Source organism: Trachurus japonicus, chromosome 24 (genome assembly GCF_045865225.1).
Source record: "Trachurus japonicus isolate A0001 chromosome 24, Traja_1.0".
NCBI lineage: Eukaryota > Metazoa > Chordata > Actinopteri > Carangiformes > Carangidae > Trachurus > Trachurus japonicus.
In genome coordinates, this window is record NC_140930.1 from 29,741,378 (window position 1) to 29,763,011 (window position 21,634).

Consider the following 21,634-nt stretch of genomic DNA (forward strand, 5'->3'; position numbering starts at 1 on the left):
ATGCAGCGAGAGAAAAATGTGGGAATGATGAATGTGATGTGCAGAGCTTTGAGGGAAATAATGCTAATGAGAAACATAATCACAAGTGACAAAAAAAACTCCTCAGACTCCTCATTAGGCCCAACGATATTTTACAAGATAAATGCATCACAGACGGAAAAGGCCGAAGTGATTGTCTCTAAAATAATGCATTCATAATTAAACGTTTTTACGTGCTAGTAGAATAAAATGAATGCTGATGTGACAGTAAAACTCTCCAGAGATTAACATAAATCTGGGGAATTATACTGAAAAAGGTGCAAGTCATGTGCTGATGCATGAGTGGCAGGATTTCTCAAAGTTGCTCTCCCCTCTCGTCACCCTTTTACATAACATTCATCTGTATTATTTATAGGCTTATCAGAAAACCCTGCTGACAATTCCTTATATAACATTCATATTTTATGACTATGTTTCCTGCTTGAAGTTTGATTAAAATGCCCTTCTTGCAGTGGATTCCAACTGCTGCTGAGCAATTGGCCACTGAGGAGGCCTTAATCAACAGGGAGTGTGTATTCATACTGTAAATGGGTGTGTGAGCGAGTGAGAGAGAGAGAGAGAGAGAGAGGCTGAGCCCATCTCTTCTTTCCTTTTTTTCTTGAGGACTGAAGGAGACAGTTTGGGGAGGGTGCAGATGATACTGCAGTGTTGAACGGAGCCAAATGCACAGACATAACAACAGATTTGAAACTTTTCTCAGACAGTGGACGTGCAGCAGCCTGTAGGAGTATCTCAACACACAGTCAATAATGTAACATCATAATTAATAGATCAAAGTGCTCTGTTCATTTGATAATAATAGTAAAACCCATCAAATAAAATATAATACTTTATTTCTGCTCAGGTTAATTGCTTAGGAGATTAGGAGATCGTAAAAATAATTTATACATCTGAATTAATTTACTCTTTAAAAATTATTACCATTTATTTCCAGTAGTCTTTTGTTCATGTGGTGAATGTCATTTCAATATTCACTCTCTCTGTTTTTGGTCTCCACCAATATCTGTTTCTTTACCTACTTTGTCTGCTGACAACTGCAAGCTATATGAATGTAAACAATGTGAAAATATTTCCTAAGGAAATTGATTAAGTTACGCATAAAGGAGATTTGGCTAAGTAACTTTGAATGTAAACTTAACGTTTATGTGTTTATATGAAAATTCTATGGGACAAATTTAAAACCATCACTTTGATTAATGCTGAGAAGAGCTTTTCCATTTATATAATAACAAAGTTTAAATTGAATAGTGCAGCCTGAAATAGCACAGACAGTAAATATAACCGCTGACCACCTCTTATGGGAGAAGTTTTGTGTTGACTCTCCATATCAGATATCAGCAACTTGTTTCTTGTTTTATCTCTACTTTTTTAAACGATATCTTGGAAGTTACACTTTTTGCGTTTCTCCTCTAAAACCCTGTTTGCATTAGCTGGGCTTCCACTCTACTTATTTTTTCTTCCCATTTTAATGTATCACTGAAAATGAGGCAGAAACTACTGTGGCTTCAGACTAATGGCACCCCCCTGGTTTCCATGATCACTGCCAGCAAAACTAATGAGCTGTTTTAGAGGAGAGGAAACTTCTGTTTCTACTATTAGAAGTAGGCAGGTTAAGAAAAGCACAGTTAAGATTAAATATCTTTCTACAGAAAAGGCAGAATAGATGACAACATGAAATGACTTGCTAGTGTTTTCAAGATGCTGGAATCTGTTTTCAAGCCACTTCATTGATCATTTTGATCCTGTGACCCACTGTTACAGAAAATTTATGGCAGAAAAGATGGAGATCAATGGTGATGTATTTACTGATCTTTGTCAATTAAGACCTTCTGAAATGACCTTTTTATGAAGGAAATATAGTCAGTAAAATGCTGCAGCTGTAATCTGTCTAGTGGGATATTTATTGTATCTGTTTTGGGTCTCTTTCCCAGGAACCGGCCTGTTTATCTCAGCCAGTCCTCTGTTCACCACCCAGCATTATTGGTCTCACTATGAAATTCAAATCAATATCCTCATAATAAAAGTCCCAGGCCTGCAGCAAATTGGAATCTATAGCTTGGAAAGCTAAAGAGATCCATGGCACTGCCAAGGCTGCGCTAATGAATGATGAATCACTGCAACACTGTTGCCCACTCAGTAAACCTGCACAGGTACCAAACTTTCATAGATAAAAAAGTGCTTACACACACACACACACACACACACACACACACACACACACACACACACACACACACACACACACATACACCAAATACCACACACACATGTTGTCCTGTTGTGTCACACACACAGCACAGTCAGGCTGATGTGAAACACGACTCTCTCATTAATAATGGATGCAAACCAGGATCCGTACAAAGTCGCCATTGTTTCACTAGACACAGCATTTCCATACCACTGCTACTGTGTTTACAATTATCGGCTCTTTGGTAAAAAAAAGAAAGAAAAAAAACCACACAGAGGCACTCGACTGAGCTCTGAATCCATCCTGGCATGAAATTACAAACAATAGATTCACTTTAACCCTGAACTGCTGAATATATTTTATCAGCTAACTTTTTCACCTATGGGCTTGCACTGTATTTAATATCATTAAAAAAAAGAAGCAAAATCAGTCAATGTGATCACATCGCATCACAATTACACTTAAACATACTGCAATCTAGGATTATGTTCAGTGTATTGTGATTACAGGAGATGTGCTATGTCTGTCCACATTAGAGGTGAATCTGTGTTGCTCACCAGAAAAGTCATTGGCAAGTATATTGATTAAAGATAAATCCTTTCTGTCTATTCAAGAAAATAAATCTTGCTGCAGCTTTTTAAACACAAAGATTTGCTGCTGTGCTTTGTCACATACAGTATACTTTAAAAAAACATATGGAAGTGTGACTGGTGTGACTGGTGGATGAACAAAATTAAATTTCTTTTTGTCATTGACATTTTACAGACAGGACAATTAATTGAGAAAATAATTGGCAGATCAATCATTAATGAAAATAACCATTCCTTGCAGCCTCAGTCTGCTTGTATTCATGTTGTTTATATTTGCTGGAGGAGGCTGCAGGCAGAGTGAGACAGCACTGACAGTGCATCTGTGTGTATCTCAGCGTATGTGTGTGCATGTGTGTGTGTGATGTCCAGTTTGCATGTGTATGCTTGCCTGGATAAAGTATGCAATTATTGGATCATATGCATGTCTGAGCGCATCTGTTACTGTGTACATGCATACTTAATGTAAGTAATGCTATAATAAATGGTATTACCAAACAATACTCTGGTAGACAGCAATAACATGATCTGTGACGGTGTATGTGTGTTTGTGTGTCTGTTTTGGGAAGTGAAGGGTTGGAGTCCTGAGTGCTGAGTAAGCGGTGCAGGACCAGAGCTGGGAGACTGCAGTGCTGCTGGCAGCAACACACACTGATTTGAGCTCAGACTGATACTCAGCAGAGGGGGAGGAGGAGGAGGAGGAGGAGGAGAGGAAGCTCTTGAAAGAAAAAAAAAACTACCATTGGACATGAGCTAATAGCATGTATGTGCACTCACATCCTAACACAACACAACACAACACAACACAACACAACACAACACAACACAACACAACACAACACAACACAACACAACACAACACAACACAACACACACACTCCCACTCATGCAGACAACTATAACAAGATCTGAGATGTTGAGTTCAATAGAATAACATTAACTTCCACACATAGTGAAGCACAAGATCACACACACACACACACACACACACACACACACACACACACACACACACACACACACACACACACACACACACACACACACACACACACACACACACACACACACACACTTGGTAACACTTTACAATAAGGGACCCTTAATTAACGTTAGTTAGTACATTATTAAGCATTAATATATAAACTAATGGGTTATTACTTAATAATTTATGAACTAACTTTGTAGACTAGTAGTGAGTAGTAAACATTAATTAACTGCTTACTAATAGGCTACATTAATTAATGTGTTTCCTAATCCAAAGTAATACATAATAATGATTGTTAATATATCTGTAAACAGTTAATTAATGCTTAATAATGTACTAACTAACGTTAATTAAGGGACCCTTATTGTAAAGTGTTACGAAACATTTATCTACACATGAACCTATCCACATAGGAAACTAATATCTCTCTATGTTAAATGACATTATGCAAAATAGCCATATTTCCTCTATATATACTTTTACATACACACATCCTTGTACAACAGAAATGCACCTAACCACACTCACATGCACACACACACATACTGCATGACCATATAAGCCTGAGCCCACGCCCTGACAGACACACTGCGTCATGGCCAGCAATCAGAGCCAGCAGCCTTGTTTACTCCCTCTAACCTGTGTGCCACTGATTGTGCTAGAAAAGCCCTCGTCTTCTCCTCCCGCCCACTCCTCCGCTCCCCCTCTCATCCTTCGTCGTGCTTCCTCCCCGTCCTCTACTCTCTCTCCACCCCCCCTCTCCCCGATCTCCTCTCCTCTTCACCTCCTCTCCTCTCCTCTCCTCATGTCCTTTTTGCCTTCCCTTCCTTTGCTGTTAGTCTCTGCTTCTCTCTTTCTGTAGATCATTATTACATGTGCCTCCTCCTCCTGCTTTCATTCCTCTCTTCTCCTCCGCCGCCTCACTGTCATCGCTCTCATCCACTGCCTCTTTCTCTCACATCTTTGTCATCAATGGTATTATGACTATGTATATTTAAACAACCCAGGCCCTGTGTTATGAACCTCAAAGCCGCTATCCCCCCGCCCCCACTTCTGCCTGTATATTTGATTATATAACTGAGTCCCCATGGACCTTGAGGACACTGCAATCTAATTTTATCTGGTGATGGTGGTGGTGATGATGGGAGTGAGCATCGATGCGACATTTAACACAGAAAAGGATGTGTATCTCCTCAGATGATTGCTGATATGCACATCAACAACTAAAGTATGACCCAAACACCGGCAGCGTCACAGCCAGACCCCCCCCCCCACTCCCCGAAGCCTATGATGAAGTCACATCATAGAAACAGAGAGACATGTCAATTCTCGACCATCTTCCGACGACGTCCTCTTTTCATTCATATGTCAAAGTTTCACAGCGGTCTGAGCTACTAATCTGAAGACAGTAAATACACATGGCTGCCATTTTGATGTCTTTCTGTGCTAGAAACACAAGAGCTCCCTCCAAGTTTTCTGTCCTCCCAGCTTCATAAACAACCGAACCCCTGCATTGGTAAATTTGCCAAACAGCGCCATTCGCTGGCTTTACAATGGAACTGCATCTGGCCTGAGCTGCCATAGTCTTGCAGGTGATAGCAGCAACATGGAGGGTTCATGGTGAAATCAAATATCACAGCATTAACGAGGCACAGTGCCTCATAGTCAGTGACCGTGTATGTACAGGATGAGTTAAAAACTGGATATGATACAGGTGGAATGCATGTTTCACAGACTTATAGAGGTCTTCCAGGAAAGAGGGAAACAAAGGAAGAAAGAAACAAACAACAAAACAGATGAAGCAGGGTGAAAAGCAGCTAATTTGTGAATTCATTAAATGTGCCACCACTCTCCTGTCTCCCCCACCCCCCCTCCCTGTCAGACTCCTCATGTCTCTCACTGCAGGCAGACACTGCAGAGTCAGGGGAGGATATCAACCAACTTCCCAACTGCAGTATGTACCAATACAGTTTTACCCCTGTACACCACTCACAGTCTGTCAGACTTAAACTCTTCTTTTCTGCCTACTTAATCAACATCCATCTAACCACCTATTAAAACCATGGGATCGTATGACTAAGTTATGTTGAGCCAGTGTAATGTGATTAATGTCTTAATGCAGATTCCCTATCGGGGTATTTAACTTCCATGGCTGTATAATTTCAGAAAGAAAAATGGTTCTGGATTTAAATAAGGCTCCAAAAAAAGTACAGTAGCCATCAATTCTGTGTGAATGTGCAAAATCTTTATATTTAGTAAACATTATGTTCCACTGTATTGATGAACCTGTTGAGTTTTTGTTGTTTGACAGTTGCCAAGAGACACATATCCCTGCTCAGCTTGGCTATACAGTATTGACTGGTGCGTACATAAAGAAAAAAAAAAAAAAAATTATCGTACTGATCAGTTTGTTATCTCATTATTAATCAAGACAGATTCTACTAAAGACTCAGATGTCATGGTATTTCAAATTCAATAAAGAGATTAAGAAATAAGAGGTTCAGTAAGATGCTGTCCAACTGTGTTGTTTTATAGTGTCTGTAATGGAAATAGATGTAAATCAATGTCCATAACTGAGGAAGGTGACCTGAGCTCAGGTAACAGTACGGTATGAGTGTCTCTCTGTCTAACCTACTTCCAGTCTAGTCTGTGGTCTTTGCAAGCTCTCACGTCGTCCTCTGGATGCTCTGGCTGAAAGGCGTCATGAAGTCGTCAAAGTCCACCTCCAGGGTTAAGGGCTCCTTCCGTCTCTCTATCTTTGACATCAGCTGGCTGGTGGTGGGCGGCTTCCCCCAAATCTGAGGCAGACAGACAGACAAGTGACAGTTAGTAAGGATCCTGTAATGATTTGATGTGCAGTGATGGGGAATTTAAATTTCTGTGTTATGCTTTCCTTATCAGTACACATTTGCAGGTAAGGTGGGCGGCTCAAATTGAATATAAAATATAACACCTTCTCCTTATTACAAACGTCTTTATCTTAGGAGCTGATCCTTTGCAATAAGAATCGTTGATAAAGTTACAAAGATGTGTAATACATGTTAAAAAAATTAAGGCCTAACTGTAAAGCTACAGTATAGAGGGACAGGGTACAGTCCAGTGGTGTTGCTTACTGTCTTTGGCACAAAGGTGATGTCTGTAGTGTTGGTTTTCCCTGTGGCGATCCTGGTGTTCTGCAGGACAATGCTGTTTGGATTTTTCTGAGATGTCCTCCCTCCTGTTGAAATGGATGTCTCTGTGTGCACTGCACCTTCTGCAGCAACGCCCTGTAGAGGACACCATGTTTTTCAGATTCACCATATTTCCTCAAGCACTTTGTGTCAGTGTCAGATTCAGGTCAGAGAGAGAGCGAGAGAGAAAAGGAGAGGATACTCAACATAGTTGGTGAGGTTTAGCTGTAATAGGACAAACTGTACAAAATGTGTAGAACGTGCCACTTTGAGGATGAAAATTGTCAAGATTAATCAGATGAGATGTCAGATTCTTCTGACTTTTCAATGAATCATATATTGGTTCAGGATAGAGAGGAGGGTGGGAGGTGTGAGAAAAGTCACACCTGTTCTACAGAGGAAACAAACTCCTTCACTGTACTATTGACTAAAACTTTGAAATGTATCCAAATTCAATCTTGGTGCATAGTAATAATGGTAAACAATGGTAAACAACTGGGGGAAAAAAGTCAGCCTTCCCTGGGCAAACTATTCTAAATATATGTGACAGATGAATCAATAGGTCTTTTCCACTTAGTGTGGTTAGGAGACCAAACTCATTTTAGATGCCAACAATGCTTAATACATAGAACATAAGAAACACACACACAAATGGAAGCTTCAATGACTACAGTAGTAAGTATAACTTTCCTTGCCTGTACTGTAGTTGTGATGTTGTAAATCCAGATGTTTGCACCTGCATCTTAACCAGCTGTTGCCGTGACTCTCATCTCGTCCCTGGTAGGTCTTGGATGACTGTCCCTAGGCCTTGTTTCAAGAGCTTTGCCTCAATCTCTCTGTCTCCCTGTTTCATAGCCTGCTTCAAAATCAATACATTTCACACACAGTTCTCACAACTGGAAGCCAAAGACATCCATTCACAGCCAGGCCTCTCAGCAGTGCTGAGTAGTTCTGTGATCTGGATTACAGTGATAAGGTCTTCACTCTGTAGGTGTCTAAAGCAGAGCACTGAACCGACTGATTTCTTAATGAAATATAACAGAGGCTGGACAATGAGATGAAGGTTCAGATTCTCTCCACTCCTCACAGTTTACCTCACATTTTAACATATAACTTTTTTTTTTTTTTACTTTTATGGGAAATACTTGGTTTAATTATGCTAACATCTTAGAGTTCCATGGTGTGTTTTTCTTTGTTTGTCTTTTACCAAGATAGAACATTTGATGCCTGGAAACGTGCTCTGTAGTGATAAATCTGATACATGTCCTTCAGTGTGATAACAAAAGAGTGCAACTCAGGATTGCAGGTTCACAACCACGAGTAAGTAATTTGCTCACAAAATACACAGAGTGTGTTTCCTCAGGAGTGAGTGTAACATTAATATGAAAAGCATGTAGTATGACTTGAGGGTGCATGTATTATTTACAGTGACTGACTGACTCATGAGTCACAGTTGATGGAAGTTTAATAGGCTGATTACTTTCTCACATCAGTTAAAAGGTTCTGCTGTTCTAGTGAGAATTTATGCCATTATTATTTGTTATTAGAAGAAAAAGCACAGGGACACATCATAAATGCTTGGTGGGTAGAACGCTCCATATTATACCTGTGTGCAATTTATTCTGCCTGATAGACTTTTTCTTGCCTTGCCCCCTAGAAGTGCTGCTCGCAGCTACACTGAACAACGAATATATCCCTGACAAATTTATGCCCCAGCACAACCTGCTACTTTCACAGCCTAAATGACAAAATCAATTCATTTTGTCTAATGGGTGCAGAGTTATAGAAAATGCTAACTGTCTAGTTGTAACATAACACTTCTGGTCTAATTTGCTCTACAAGTCGGTGTCTTACAGTCACCAGATCTCTTTACAGGCTTGGGTTTCTCATGCTGTAAAAAGAGGCCACGGTGCACAGTTGATAACCAGGGTGAGAGAAGGCCTTCAGTCTGATGTTGGTTAAGTTTCAGTTCAGCGTCATTCAGAGGTCAGAATCGTAGGGACCCCAAAGGTCTGTTTCATCTGCAAAACGTACACTTTCATATTCAGATTTCTGACTTCAGAGAAAAGGAAAGTTAAATATTGCCACAGTGGCAGCCATGGGTTCTTTTCCATTGAATGAGTCTGATTTAGTTTTGTGGACAGCAAACGGTGCACAAAGAACAGTATGCAATCAAAGAAAACAGGGAAAAGTTTGAAGCCACACTACTTTAATTTTTTTTTTTTTTGATGCCGACTGGTGAAAAGATTGGAAGAGAGTTTCTTTTATACCTTGGCAGATTTAGGTTTTGCTTTGGCCCCCTTCCCCTTGGCCCCATCCTTGGGTTTAGGCTGAGATTCCATCTTGTCTTTGACCAATTCATAAATCCTGTAGTCTGCAAATGCTCTGGCGATGTCAAGGCAGGTTTGTTCTGAGGAGGAATTAAAAACAGTCAAATAATAAAAACAAGGTCACAGTGTTAAGTATAAAACAGAAAGGGCTTTTTTTCCAAGTGTTAATATTAATCTGTCGTGAGTGCACACATTAAAACATATTTGGCATTGAACTCAAACCTTTCTTATTCTCTGCATTAACATTGGCACCAGCCTTGATGAGCACGTCCACGCAGGACGGCCGAGAGCTCTCGATGGCTCTCATGAGGGGCGTGCCTTCACCGAGTGCTCGAGCATCGACAACGGCCCCGGCCTCCAGCAGAAGTTCAATGAGTTCCACTTGACCAGCGTGAGCCGCGTGGTGGAGCGGCGTCCAGAGGAACTGGTCAGACGCATTTACATCAGCCCTGTCACGAAAATGTGGAGAAGTAATATCAGCCTCACGCGATCATTTTGCACAGCCACAGCTTCACATTAAAAAACAGTCAGCAACGCCTAACATCTTCAAATTTAGTGCAAAGACGAACTGATTACATTTTGATGGTCAAAGGTGAAGGTGACCTCACTAATTAATATAATACAATATAATAATATAGTTAAAGGAGATGTATGTAAGACTGTGGCCAAAACTGTTGCTGCAGTCAAATTCAAAATACTGCAGTGCAGTGTTTGCCCTCCTTCCCCACCCCAGACTCGAGGTTGCCAGATAGGTTGCCAGATTGCCACTCGCTAACCTCTGCCGTGCTCCAGCTTTGTGGCTATGGTGTAAAGCTGCATACATGCACTGGGAAAACCGATCATTGTGCAAAAAAGCTAGGTGTGACCAGGAGAAAACTCTGTCCTCGAGTTCTTCTGCGCTTTTAGCCTTCTCCATTTACATCTCCCATACAGATCCTTGTTATGTTTCTGCTTCGGTCAATATGTTTTTGAAAGTCATAGCGAGGTCTTTTAATGTAAAAAACGTCAGACATAATCCACAACGCTTGTAGCTGCAGCCTAGTGGTAAATGGCAACCTGGATGGTGAAAAATGCTACTGACTTTGTGATTGGGAGAGGGCAACAGGCCAAAACACAAAATCAAAACATAAACAAAATTTTGAAATGAGAATATTCTGGCTGCACTATTGTTGTCAGTCAGATCAGTATTTCAAAGTAAGTTCTTAGTCTCTGGTGGTGTACAGTATTGGGAGATTTTATGATTACTTGCCATACATTTTTTACATACTGTAGGTCCTCTGAAACAAATTTGAGTGACGGAGGCAGACAACTGGAAAGAGGCAATTCTAGTTATAAACGCAACAACAATATCTGTAATGTGTGAAATCTGTTTCTAAACCCAGAAAAAAGAGAAGTTTCCTCACCCCCGGCTTAGCAGGTACTGAACCACCTTGTGGTTGCCACTGGAGCAGGCCGCCATCAGTGGAGTTTTATAAAACTGATCCTGAACGTCCACAGGGACCCCCTGACTGAACGCTTGGTCCAAAGTCTCCAGATCGCCGCTTTTCACACAGTAGTTGATGTTGACGTAGATCTTTGCCGGCCTCTCCATGTACCATCCCGAGTCATTCATTATGGGATGATCTGGCGGGTGATCACGGTCAAACCGACAGATGTCCAGGCAGTTGTAGTATGTCTCGATCATGAAGTTAGGCGGTCCTCCATCAGGTCGCCGGGGCATGAGCTCAGGTGTGAGGGTGCAAATGGGCAATGGGATCTCCAGTTTACCTTTCTTCTTCTTACCTCCCTTTCCACCCTTCTCCCCCTTTTTCTTCTTGGGCATATAAGAGGAAATGAGAAAAGGTTTCTTGATGTACTTGACGCCTTTGAAGAAATCGTTAATGTTGACACATCCTTTTTTTTCCTTGTCATGTGCGGCTATGACCATGTGGAGCTGCTCCAGTTCAACCGGAGCTTTTAGATTCTCTAACACCGAAATAAACATCTCTGTGGTAACTGTGTCCTGTTTGTCCCCACAGGCTTCCCGTAGTTCGGTCTCAAACTCGTAAGACCAGTCGTGGAGGGTCAAGGCCCAGGGATCTGACATGGGGCCAACGTCTGTGGATTTGTTTCCTTTCCCTTGTTGCTTCTCAGCTTTCTTCAGCTCCTTGGCTGCTGCTTTGTGACCAGCATCTTTGGCAATCTGGCGCGGCAGCAAACCCTCCTGGTTCTTTAGTTTGGGGTTACAACCTTTCATAAAAAATATAAACACAAGGTTGCATTACCTTAATTGAATTTTTGGACTGTTTGCAGCTGCATGTTCTGCAATTTCAGTTAGTTTCTTGGCTCAGGAGACAGAGTTTACAACATACAAATATACAAAGAGACCAGCAGAGGGCCTGTGTTGATCTTGTGAAGGCAACAGAGCTACTGTGTCTTTGCCAAATCTTTGAAAACCCCAAACGCTGAAATCACTGCATTAACATGATGCTTATGATTACTACGCTCTCTCAAACCTCTCTGTGCCAGGAACTTGCAGCAGTTAGCGTCGCCCGTGGCAGCAGCGTAGTGAAGGGCCGTGCAGTCCTCAAGGTTAATCACACCCATGTCTGCTGAGTATGCAGACAGCACCTGGATCACCTGAAGGCACAAACCATCACAGAGAAACACATCGCAAAGTCCTAAATCTACATCGAGACTGGCTGAACTAGCAAAATGGAAAGAAAAATGGAAGAAAAACGTAAGGAGAATAATTTTGAAACATTGTGCTTTAAAGTGATGTGGAATTTAAAGGGATAGTTCAACATTTTGGCAAATTGACCCATTGCCATTGCAAGCTATTTTTAGAACAGCAGCGCTCGTGGGATTTCTTGGTTTCCCTCATCAAACCCATCAAATACACAATGTACTGTAAATTCATGCAAAACCGCTGATGCGCGTTCCCATCGGGGAATCGTTTTTTTGGCAAGCAGTCTCTAAATTTGCCTGGAGAACAACTCTGTCTGGTAACGTTCTGTTATTATCTCATAACGTGGTGAATGTGCAGGTCACAACTTGTCCACCAGAGCGTTTTGGAGTTGTTGGATTGTGTATTGATGAGTTTGATGAGAGAAACCAAGAAATCCCATGAGCCTCCGTAGCGTAGCTCTGAGCAGCTCGCGGCTCGGCTCCGCCGTTCTAAAAATAGCTTACCGACAATTAAAGGTAACGAACCTACTGCTATGACTATAGGGATTATGGCAATGGGCCAATTTGCCAACATGTTGAACTATCCCTTTAAAGGAAATTGCTGTCTAACAATATCTTCACATTCTATTCTTGTTAAAAAAAAAAAAAAAGAGCTGGTGTGTGTGTTAGCAGCTAATTCACCTCAAAAAAGCCACCCTTGGCAGCGTAGTGCACCGCTGTGAGACGTTTACGGTCCAGGCTATTAGGGTTTCCCCCTGTCTGAAGAAGAGCTCTCACAAGCTGCACAGAGCCCGCCTTGGCTGCCTCCATCACCGCTGTGACACCAGTTTCCTATGGAGACGGAGGAAGAGGAGCTCATGGATATCCACTATCATTTCCTTGTACTCTACGTTTTACAGCTCCATAATCCCTCGGTGTTAACCCCCACATCTAATTCTGAACCTTGTTTGTTGCATTGGGGTCGGCCCCACCCTCCAGCATGACGAGACACATGGGGGTGCACTCCGTGGCTTTTTCACACATCAGCTGGAAGACATGCGTCCCCTGTGCCGACACATTGTTGACGTCTGCCTGTCTCTTCAGGGCCACCTGCAGGCAGCGGATGTGGCGCTTGGTGGGGTAGATGCAGTAGAACAGCACACCTAAAGTGGGGTTGAGAAATTGTTTAGCAAAAGCTAAAAGGAGTGTTATCCAATACAACTTTGAGCCCAGGCTTCTTGGGATGAGAGTAGTTCAGAACACAGAACATATACTTTTATACTGTAAACAAATACTGTGCAACTGCTCAACAAGAAGTTCGGTGGTCGTACCACTCTGTCTCTTTCTTTCTGTCTCTGTCTTTCTTTCCTGTCTGCTGCTGCTACACTCTTTGTAATTTTGCACAAAAATAACACAGAGAAGTGATATTAATTCTAAAAAATATAATAATTCTGGGCAGATTATAGCAGACCAATGCACAAGAGACAAGAGGAGTAGGGGAATTTATTTGTGTTTAAGTTGACTGTACAATGGAAAAATAACTTCTAACAGTCTGATAGTTGGGCTCTGGAGCTGAAGTCAACACATTCTGGGGCTTGTCTGTGTGTCCTCATGCTGAGGAATCTGCAATTGGCCAGAGAGCAAAGCCACTGAAGGCTCACATTTGGATATCTCTCTTTAAATCTTTATTTATCCAGCTAAGTTTTGCTGTGAGAAAAAACTCTGTTTCAGGAATGCTCACGTAGTTCGTATGTAAGTGGTACTGTTTTCAAAGGTTTTCCCAACTCTGAATTATCTTGGTGTATAAATCAAGCTGGGGCTTCAGTGATGTTGAAGGATCACACAAGCAAGTGTGTGACTACTGACACCGCTCCTACTGGAGAAAAGGTCTGGCTGTGAGTGTTGTGGCTGGGCCAAACCAGTCCTCTGAGAGAACAGGGCCATATCAGATTACACAGCCGGTTTCGCACGAGAGGATCACCATTAGGGTTTGATCTGTAATTAGATGTACCCACACAGCCTGATACACACATTCGCACACATACACACAATCATATGCATACTACTGTACACATATGGCATACAGAACATTACATTACCCATGCCCACAAGCACACACGCCTAACTCAACCTCCCTCTCCCCCTCTCTCCCTCTCCCTCTCCCTCTCCCTCTCTCATTCACTCACTCTCAAGAGCATGCCATTTGCTGTAATTGATTCTCCGGACACACTGTAATTGGGGTAATTATCACAATTGGTTTAAAAAGGTCCTGAAGAAGAACTTTAGGCCCTCTGATTGGAGTTGTCTGGGATACAGCCTCCTCATCAATATATAAACAGACGCACCATGCATTTTCATGAGTTGTAAGACAAGGCCGGGCATTCAGAACAGAGCTGCTGCTCTAACATGAGGTGGAAAACACCTCTATTGAGATGGCCACACTTCAAGTGGAAGCAAAGCTGTGCCAGCACTTCTCATGATTAAATTATTGACTGTATAATAGTGCAGACCTGTGTACTCTGTAAGAGTTTTATCTCCAACATAATCAGAAATACAATCTTGTGCTTTGACATTTAAAGGTAGGGCAATCCTTTTGTTTACATAAAAAAACTGGTGGTCAAATAACTGTACAGTAACTTGATACATATAATGATCTATATAATCTGTCATCAATTGATCTAAAAAAATAGAAACTTACTGAGGAAATTTTATCAAGCTGTAAAAAGCAGTCGTTTGTTTTTAAATTGGATACTCAGCTCTTGATTATCAGAACTGCTTTACTGGTAACCTAATGTAATGTCAACTGAGCCTGAATGTTCACACTTTGTGTAAAACATATCTGATAAAAATAACTGTCACTTCAGTTTTCAACTGCATTTTGTGAACTTCCTCAGCAGATATTTTTCTCACATGCCAACTGACTAGTTGTTCGGCGAAGATTAATTGTCTAATCGTTTAGAATCTTTATGCAAACTTATTTGTTTGTCAATGCATTATTCCATCAAATCCCTGCTTTGTACTTATATGTACTGTATATATATTTACATTGGATATTTTTTAGCCGCCCTCAACACTTCGGTGCCTTTTCTCCTGTTCTTTCCTAGGTCTGCTGTTTATGTATGTATCGACAACAATGCAGCCTTATTTGGAAAATGTGTTACTGTGCTTTCTTATAACCATGGCAGCTGTCTGTTTCCCTGTCGATCACTCTCAGTAAGATAGATTGCTTGTTTCTCTCCAGAACCCACCAGCAGCACATGCTATGTCAAACAGCAATACTGCCTACTACTGCTCACCTTTGCCCTCGGCATCCTGGAGCTTCAGGTTTGCATTGCTTTTTGCCAACAATGCCACTATGGCCTCATTGCCCAGCTCAGCAGCTAACATGATTGGGGTGCGGCCATTCTTGTCCTGGATGTCGGGTTGTGCCCCATGAGAGAGAAGGAAGCTGACTAGGTCTGTGAGTAGTCAATGAGAATAGAGAAACTGTCAGGAGAGCAAACGGACTGGTGTGCAGTATTTTCTATAAACTGCTATAAACTACAGTAAGGTTAATCACAGTGTCTGTACGAAGCAAACAAAGCTTTAGTGATGACTGAATTTAAAGCATATCAAACCGTTACCTTTCTGTTAACCACAACAAATCATATAGCACCTCTTGACTAAATGTGAACTGATGGAGCAAAGAGGAGGCCTCTCACCCTGATTGTTGGCTGAAACTGCCACGTGAAGCGCCCCAACGCCATCCTGTGGCTCAATGAGATTGATGAGGTTTTTCACCCCAAGGTTCACCATCTTCTCTATCTGCGCCTTGTTCCCTTCATGGACCCACTGCAGGAGGCGGTAGACCTGGAGGAGCTGCAGGCGGCCCTCCGCTTCTCTGCCACTCATCATAGAGGAGGAGAGAGGCTGGTGGAAAGTAAAAGGAAGGACCAATAAATTCATGATAAATATGGATAACCTCTAAGTGAACTAAGGTGGCAGCAACTGTGTAGCTTTCAGAACTCATCATGGTAAAATTTTACTATGGTGAGTTTGAATTAAGCATTGTACTGGTCAAAGCGCTCTCTAAAGTCTTAACATCACAGAGCACAGTTAGGTATGGTTTGTTACAACACTCTGTGGAGCCATTATACAGTAGTGAGCAACTTTAAATTTCAACCATTTTAAACCAAGTCTGACCTTTGTGTATGGGTCCGTGAGAATTAATTAAAAAAAAGTTTTAAATAAATGAAAATTAATAAGTAAAAAAAGATTTGTTAAAATGTACATTCTGAATTTGTGTTGTTACACAAAAGAAAGACTGAATGCCCCTGAAAATGTCAAGGGGTGTAACCTCAAAAGAGTGATAAATATCAAATATTTTGTCTAGCCTAACTACACTGGATTTAAGTGTACTTTTAAAAAGTATATTTTTTCTGAAAACATTAAATTGAAATTGATTTCTTGTTGTGTTTCTATGATTTGATTTTAATGCATTTTAGCAACACTGGGCAGGACATGTCCTAAAAACACAGCTTTTCTTCCAAATAAACTGTGACAAATATTGTAAAATAGTGTTGCATTGCAAAAATGAATTACATTTCCACATTTCAGTCCAGACCTATTTTCTATTTATGAAAAAATGCCTAATCCACTTGATATTGGGTTGCATCACGTCATTGTATTGGCACTTTGACACACATTTTCTTCTCTGAGGAAAAGTATAGCATATTTTAGGTAGATTTCTAGACGGATTTTCACATCCTATGCAGTTATACATTGATATATTGTGCTGTTACTGACCATTTGACCTGTTCTGACCGGTTCTGACCCTTTGTTGGGAAAAAAAAAAAGTATTTTGTCTGAAAAGCGCTTTATTCTTGAAGTGTGGCGTCAGTTGTATTAACAGTGAGTGCAGAGGCAGACTGTCACTACTGCAGTCATCATCACTAAGTTACAAGTGGTGTTAGCTAGCTACCTGGCGTTTCCTTGTTTGGCACGCGCACCTTACCTTTGCGGGAAAACTTCACAAATCCCTAAATTATGTTGTCCACATAACCGGCGCGACTGGACAGGCGGTTATTCCCAGTTTCTTCACTATGTCCTTACTTTAAAGCACAACCTTTCACTTCGTATGAGCCGGAGAAAGGAAACAAACTCAGCTCCATAGCAACGGAACGCGTTGGTAAATCCCGGGAAGGAAGGACGTGTTGTGCTTTGGTAGAGTCTGGTGCTGCTTTCAAGTGCCAGCGATGAGCTCGGGAATATGACAACTACCCGAATAATGATAATATGGTGGCCAATTTGACACCAGCCACGTTTTGTCCCCTAAACAACGTCACATTTCATCCACTTTCAGATGTCATAGCCTACAAGAACTGCCAGTGTTGTGTAATCCAATTTATTAGGCTATCTGATCATTTTGACAACTTTGGATTGTTTATTCCTAAATATTCATTTGGACCATGCCTCCAGTAGTCTTGGGCAATAGCCTATAATGCATAGCCTATATAATTTATCAAATTTTCCCATGATAAATCAAGCACATCTACATCTCACCATGCTGTAATATGCATCTTAACTAGTGTGGGTAGAATTACCTCTTCTTTTTTGCCTTGATCGGTAGTGCATAGAACAACTTACAATAGTCTTGAGGATGACTTTGTTTGTGTGAGTGACAGTGGAATGGCAGCTATTGAATGTAGAGAGCCTCAGAAAGAGATGTGTAAGTCCCATTGATAAGTAGGCTAATGAATATGATAAGAATGGAGGAAAAGTGATACTACTCATGACAGTCTTCAAGGATGAGCAGCAGAACCATCCGCAAGAATGACGGTGACCAAAGCAAACACAAGGTGTCACTGCAGTGCAGCATGTGAAATGGCTTTTCAATTTTCATCAAAGTCTTCAACTATAAATATCCCTCAGGCCAAGAGAAAGAGATTGAGAGGGGTTTAAGCAGGAGCCAGAAACAAAAGTTAACCCAGCTGTGTGTATTTGTGAAAGCCAAAAAAGTGCCAGATCAAATAAGTGAAGTCCAAATGCAGGCTAAACAGTGTGTAAAATCTGGCACGTTCCTGTTCATTTAATAAAGGAAGAAAATCCAGATAAAAGAGAGACTGTTGACATCGGCTGTGTAAAACTGGGTATCTGTATTTGAGGCACACGTGGCGAAGACATATAAAACATATACAGTACCTGGCAAAGGTGAAGTGGTAATTCATAAAAAAAAAAATCTCATATTGGCAAAACCGCTAAAAAAATATTTACATTCCTTCACGGTTATACAAAGCATAGAAATATATTTCCACACTGAACACTGATGGAAAAAAAAAAAGTCAAACAATACACATTGTGAGCCGACCCTGATATGCAGATGTATTACTTCAACAATAATATAAATATAATGCAACATGGGGCTCAATCTGCTGTGTCTCTCTGCAGAAAATGTACAATGTTCCTTTAAAAATCCATTCAAGAATATCTACAAACTTGATGCCATGCACTTTCTCTTGAGACATTTTAGTTATAGACTTCTAAAAGCAGAATGTGTGTGTATGTAGCCTATATTTGTTAAAAGAGATTTGCAGCATAGAAACAACGGTATGTGTAGCTTTATCATTTGTTATTGCTAGCTTTACGTAAAAATTCCACTGTAAGACGGACTAACAGTAACAGCTTCATAACTTTAACTACTTGATCCTCCACCAAGTTTAGATGGCCCTTATTAGGAGACAGGAAAAAAAATCCCCATTCTTCCCCGTGGCCATTCTCCTCCCCTTGTGTTTCTGGGCATAGCTAATGTCCTAAAATGGTCTTATTGTTTTGCTGTCGTATGATTTATAAAATCCTGTGGTTTCTCGTCTGAACTGTCACTGACTTCATTTGTGCACTTCCCTCTACAGAACAGTGGTTTGGACTGTGTCCCCTCCCCAACTACATCACTCTGCAGTTTTTTTTTTCTTAGACAATTGGCATTCAGCATTATGTTACTGAGAATTTGCTTGTGGTCAAAATGAAACTGGGAGCAATACAAAGAAAAACCCCACTACATTAGAAACAGGAAAAGAATGTGTAATGACCTCTGAACATTTGATAGCTGTGGGTGGATAAAACACAAAAGACAAAAAAAACCCAGCTACATCCTGAATACTGTAACATCTTACCATATTTCCTCTCAGTGACACCAGGAAGACTAAAAGGCTGTCTCGGTCTAATCAGTGAAGAATTCAAGTTTATAGCACAGCATGAAATTAAACCTGGAGGAGATTTTACTGAGGAAAACAGCAAAAAACACTTTGCTTTGCTTTGCACAGGTTTTCCTTAAAGCTGTGAAACACAAAAACAAACCAGTGAAATTGAAATTGCCTTCTTCCTAAGCACATAAAGTAAAATATAAAGTATATTTCTCTTTGCTGAATAAATCCAGTCCAGTTATTTCAGTCTTTTTGACCCTCAGTCAACCACTCTGTCTCTTAAGAGTTCAGACAAATTAGATCTCGCGTGCTGGAAGTTTCCCTTTGACTGACAGGTCATAATGAAACTGCATCCAATCAGATGGTCTCGTACAACAGCATCCCACTGAAGATGGTCAGAGGTTCAGAGGAGTAGGCCAGCTTGCCGGTGACGAGGTCGATGCAGACCGTGTCCCCTGCCTCCATGGGCAGGATGATGTTGAAGACAGCCAGAGCTCCAGGGATTTGTTTGGCCTCTGCCATGGGTTTCTCCAGGCCCTCTGGCTGATACCCAGCTGAGTCCACTCGGGCCACACCACTGTTGGACTTGGACAACACGGCCTCGATCTTCATATTCTTGTGGCCTGTAAGAATGCCACTGAAGAAGTACTTCCCTCTCACCGGAGCTGTGAAATAACCTGCAGAATCAAAGGGAATAATGAACAGGATATCAAGGTTTTGCTGTAAAATACAACTCAGATTTCCTTATTTTATGAGGTCAAGTTTTCTTGCTTATACAGTAAGGTAACTTTCAATACAGTTAATTTCACAATTTCAAGAGGCATTTATGAAAAAATACAGTTATTTTCTGATTTTCCTGTATCCAGCTGTGCAGACAGTTTATTTATTTTTGAGACTGATACTGCCTGGACATGTGCACATTAATGGATGTTTTCTCTGATTAAAGTAATACCTGACGGATCTTTATGTATTTATCTGAAATATCCAGCATGTGGTGAAATTTATAGAAAGATCTGTGGGGATGGGGTTGGTTATGGTTAAGGAGCTATAAAATATGCAGGTGTTTTGTCTTGTTATTTTAAAGGTGTACAGAAAAGAAAACTGAATTTGAGCCCACTCTGGATCATAAAATTAATGTGATAACTCATCTTTCAGACGATGTAGGCCAAACTTTGTGCAAAATTCTATTTTTGAGTAAATCCGGGATGAAAGTGTGTATTTTTTTTTCCGCATTGGATAATGCAGGCGCACAGATTATACGTCAGCCTGTACACGATTCACCAGCCACTGATATTGGATCCGTCATCCGTCATTCAAACGTCTGAGACACGCACACATACACGGAGCTCGGGCTCGCCCCAAGCTTTGAATATCCCGCCCGCTCGATAACGACCAATCAAATTCGTTTTCCTTACTTGTGTATGTTTGCAAATGTTAATGTGTATGCTTGTATACATGTATGCTTCCTGTGTGCAGTTGATATTACATGTTGATGTGCACCTGCTTTGCTTGTGGATAAAACACTTGACCGATCAGAGCTTTGTAGACTGGACTAAGAATACAGCTGCCTTCTTTCTCTAATGCTGCAGTAGCTATCTACCAGGCCACACGGATGAAAAATAGTGATATAAATAACTCAACAAATTAGGCTGATTTTGACACAAATTAGTATTGAAGTTAATCAAAAAGTCAAAGCTGTGAACACAACAAACACATTTTCTTTCATCTATGTGGAATGGGATGAGTATGTCACGTCAGTGGCTAGAGACAACCACAGGTATTCCAGCTGAACTAAAACTGACCTGTTTTGGGGTTGTAAGAACTGTCTTCATTGACAAGCACATCGTTAAACACTATGGTCCCTGCGCCTCTCATTGGACGAGTCAGCGCGGCAGAGAAGGAGAGGCGTGGCACGTGGGCATCAGACCCTGCGAGACCTGATCATGGAGCGGAAACACAGAGCAGGAGTTAGAGGGAAACAGAGATCAAAGAGTAATGACTGCTTTCATCTGCTGTTTAGTAAGAACAACACATACCCTGTTCACCTCTGAGACCTGAGAGATGAAAGATAAAAAAAAACGTGAGTTAATCATCCAACAATATCACTCTCTGTGTTTATTTTTTATTCTTATCTCATTGTATCTACAGTGAGATAGGCAGAAAGGGAGATCAAAGATAAAAACTTGAAAACAGTCATTGTTATTTAAGTAAACAAAGACAGAGACAAAGGTTGTTGTCTTTACCTGGCGGTCCCACTGGTCCTCGCTCACCCTCTCTGCCCGGGGATCCCACCCTCCCTTGGGGTCCTACGGGACCCGGGACTCCACGCTCGCCTTTCTCTCCACGGGGTCCCGGGAAGCCAGGCGGACCTGGAGGAGCAGAATGTTTGGTGAGACAGCACAACTGAGACAGACTTTTTTTTTTTTTTTTTTTTTGAAGAAACAGGGTCTTGTAGGAGAAAAACATGTTCAGTAAAGCCAAGAACGCTAAGACATTTAACCCAGTGTG

General features: G+C 41.1%; 2 protein-coding genes across 3 annotated transcripts in view; both read right to left on the minus strand.

The window, feature by feature from the left end:
* Positions 1-6,027: 6,027 nt before the first annotated feature.
* ankef1a (ankyrin repeat and EF-hand domain containing 1a) lies at positions 6,028-17,147 on the minus strand. The gene is made up of 11 exons (XM_085770110.1): positions 16,942-17,147; positions 15,650-15,857; positions 15,245-15,406; positions 12,912-13,111; positions 12,651-12,800; positions 11,798-11,921; positions 10,706-11,531; positions 9,525-9,751; positions 9,243-9,382; positions 6,916-7,068; positions 6,028-6,600 (listed from the first exon to the last, which is right to left on the minus strand). The coding sequence occupies exons 2-11, from the start codon at positions 15,840-15,842 to the stop codon at positions 6,469-6,471; spliced, it is 2,307 nt and encodes a 768-aa protein (XP_085626236.1). The 5' UTR covers positions 15,843-15,857; positions 16,942-17,147; the 3' UTR covers positions 6,028-6,468.
* A 916-nt stretch (positions 17,148-18,063) lies between these two features.
* Positions 18,064-21,634, minus strand: part of emilin1a (elastin microfibril interfacer 1a) — a 28,535-nt gene continuing 24,964 nt past the window's right edge. For both annotated transcript variants that reach the window (XM_085770109.1, XM_085770108.1), the window contains 4 exons: positions 21,370-21,495; positions 21,163-21,180; positions 20,929-21,063; positions 18,064-19,803 (listed from right to left, as the gene is read on the minus strand). In XM_085770109.1, coding sequence (XP_085626235.1) covers positions 19,484-19,803; positions 20,929-21,063; positions 21,163-21,180; positions 21,370-21,495 — 599 coding nt within the window. In that variant the 3' untranslated portion in view covers positions 18,064-19,483. The remainder of the gene's footprint in view (positions 19,804-20,928; positions 21,064-21,162; positions 21,181-21,369; positions 21,496-21,634) is intronic.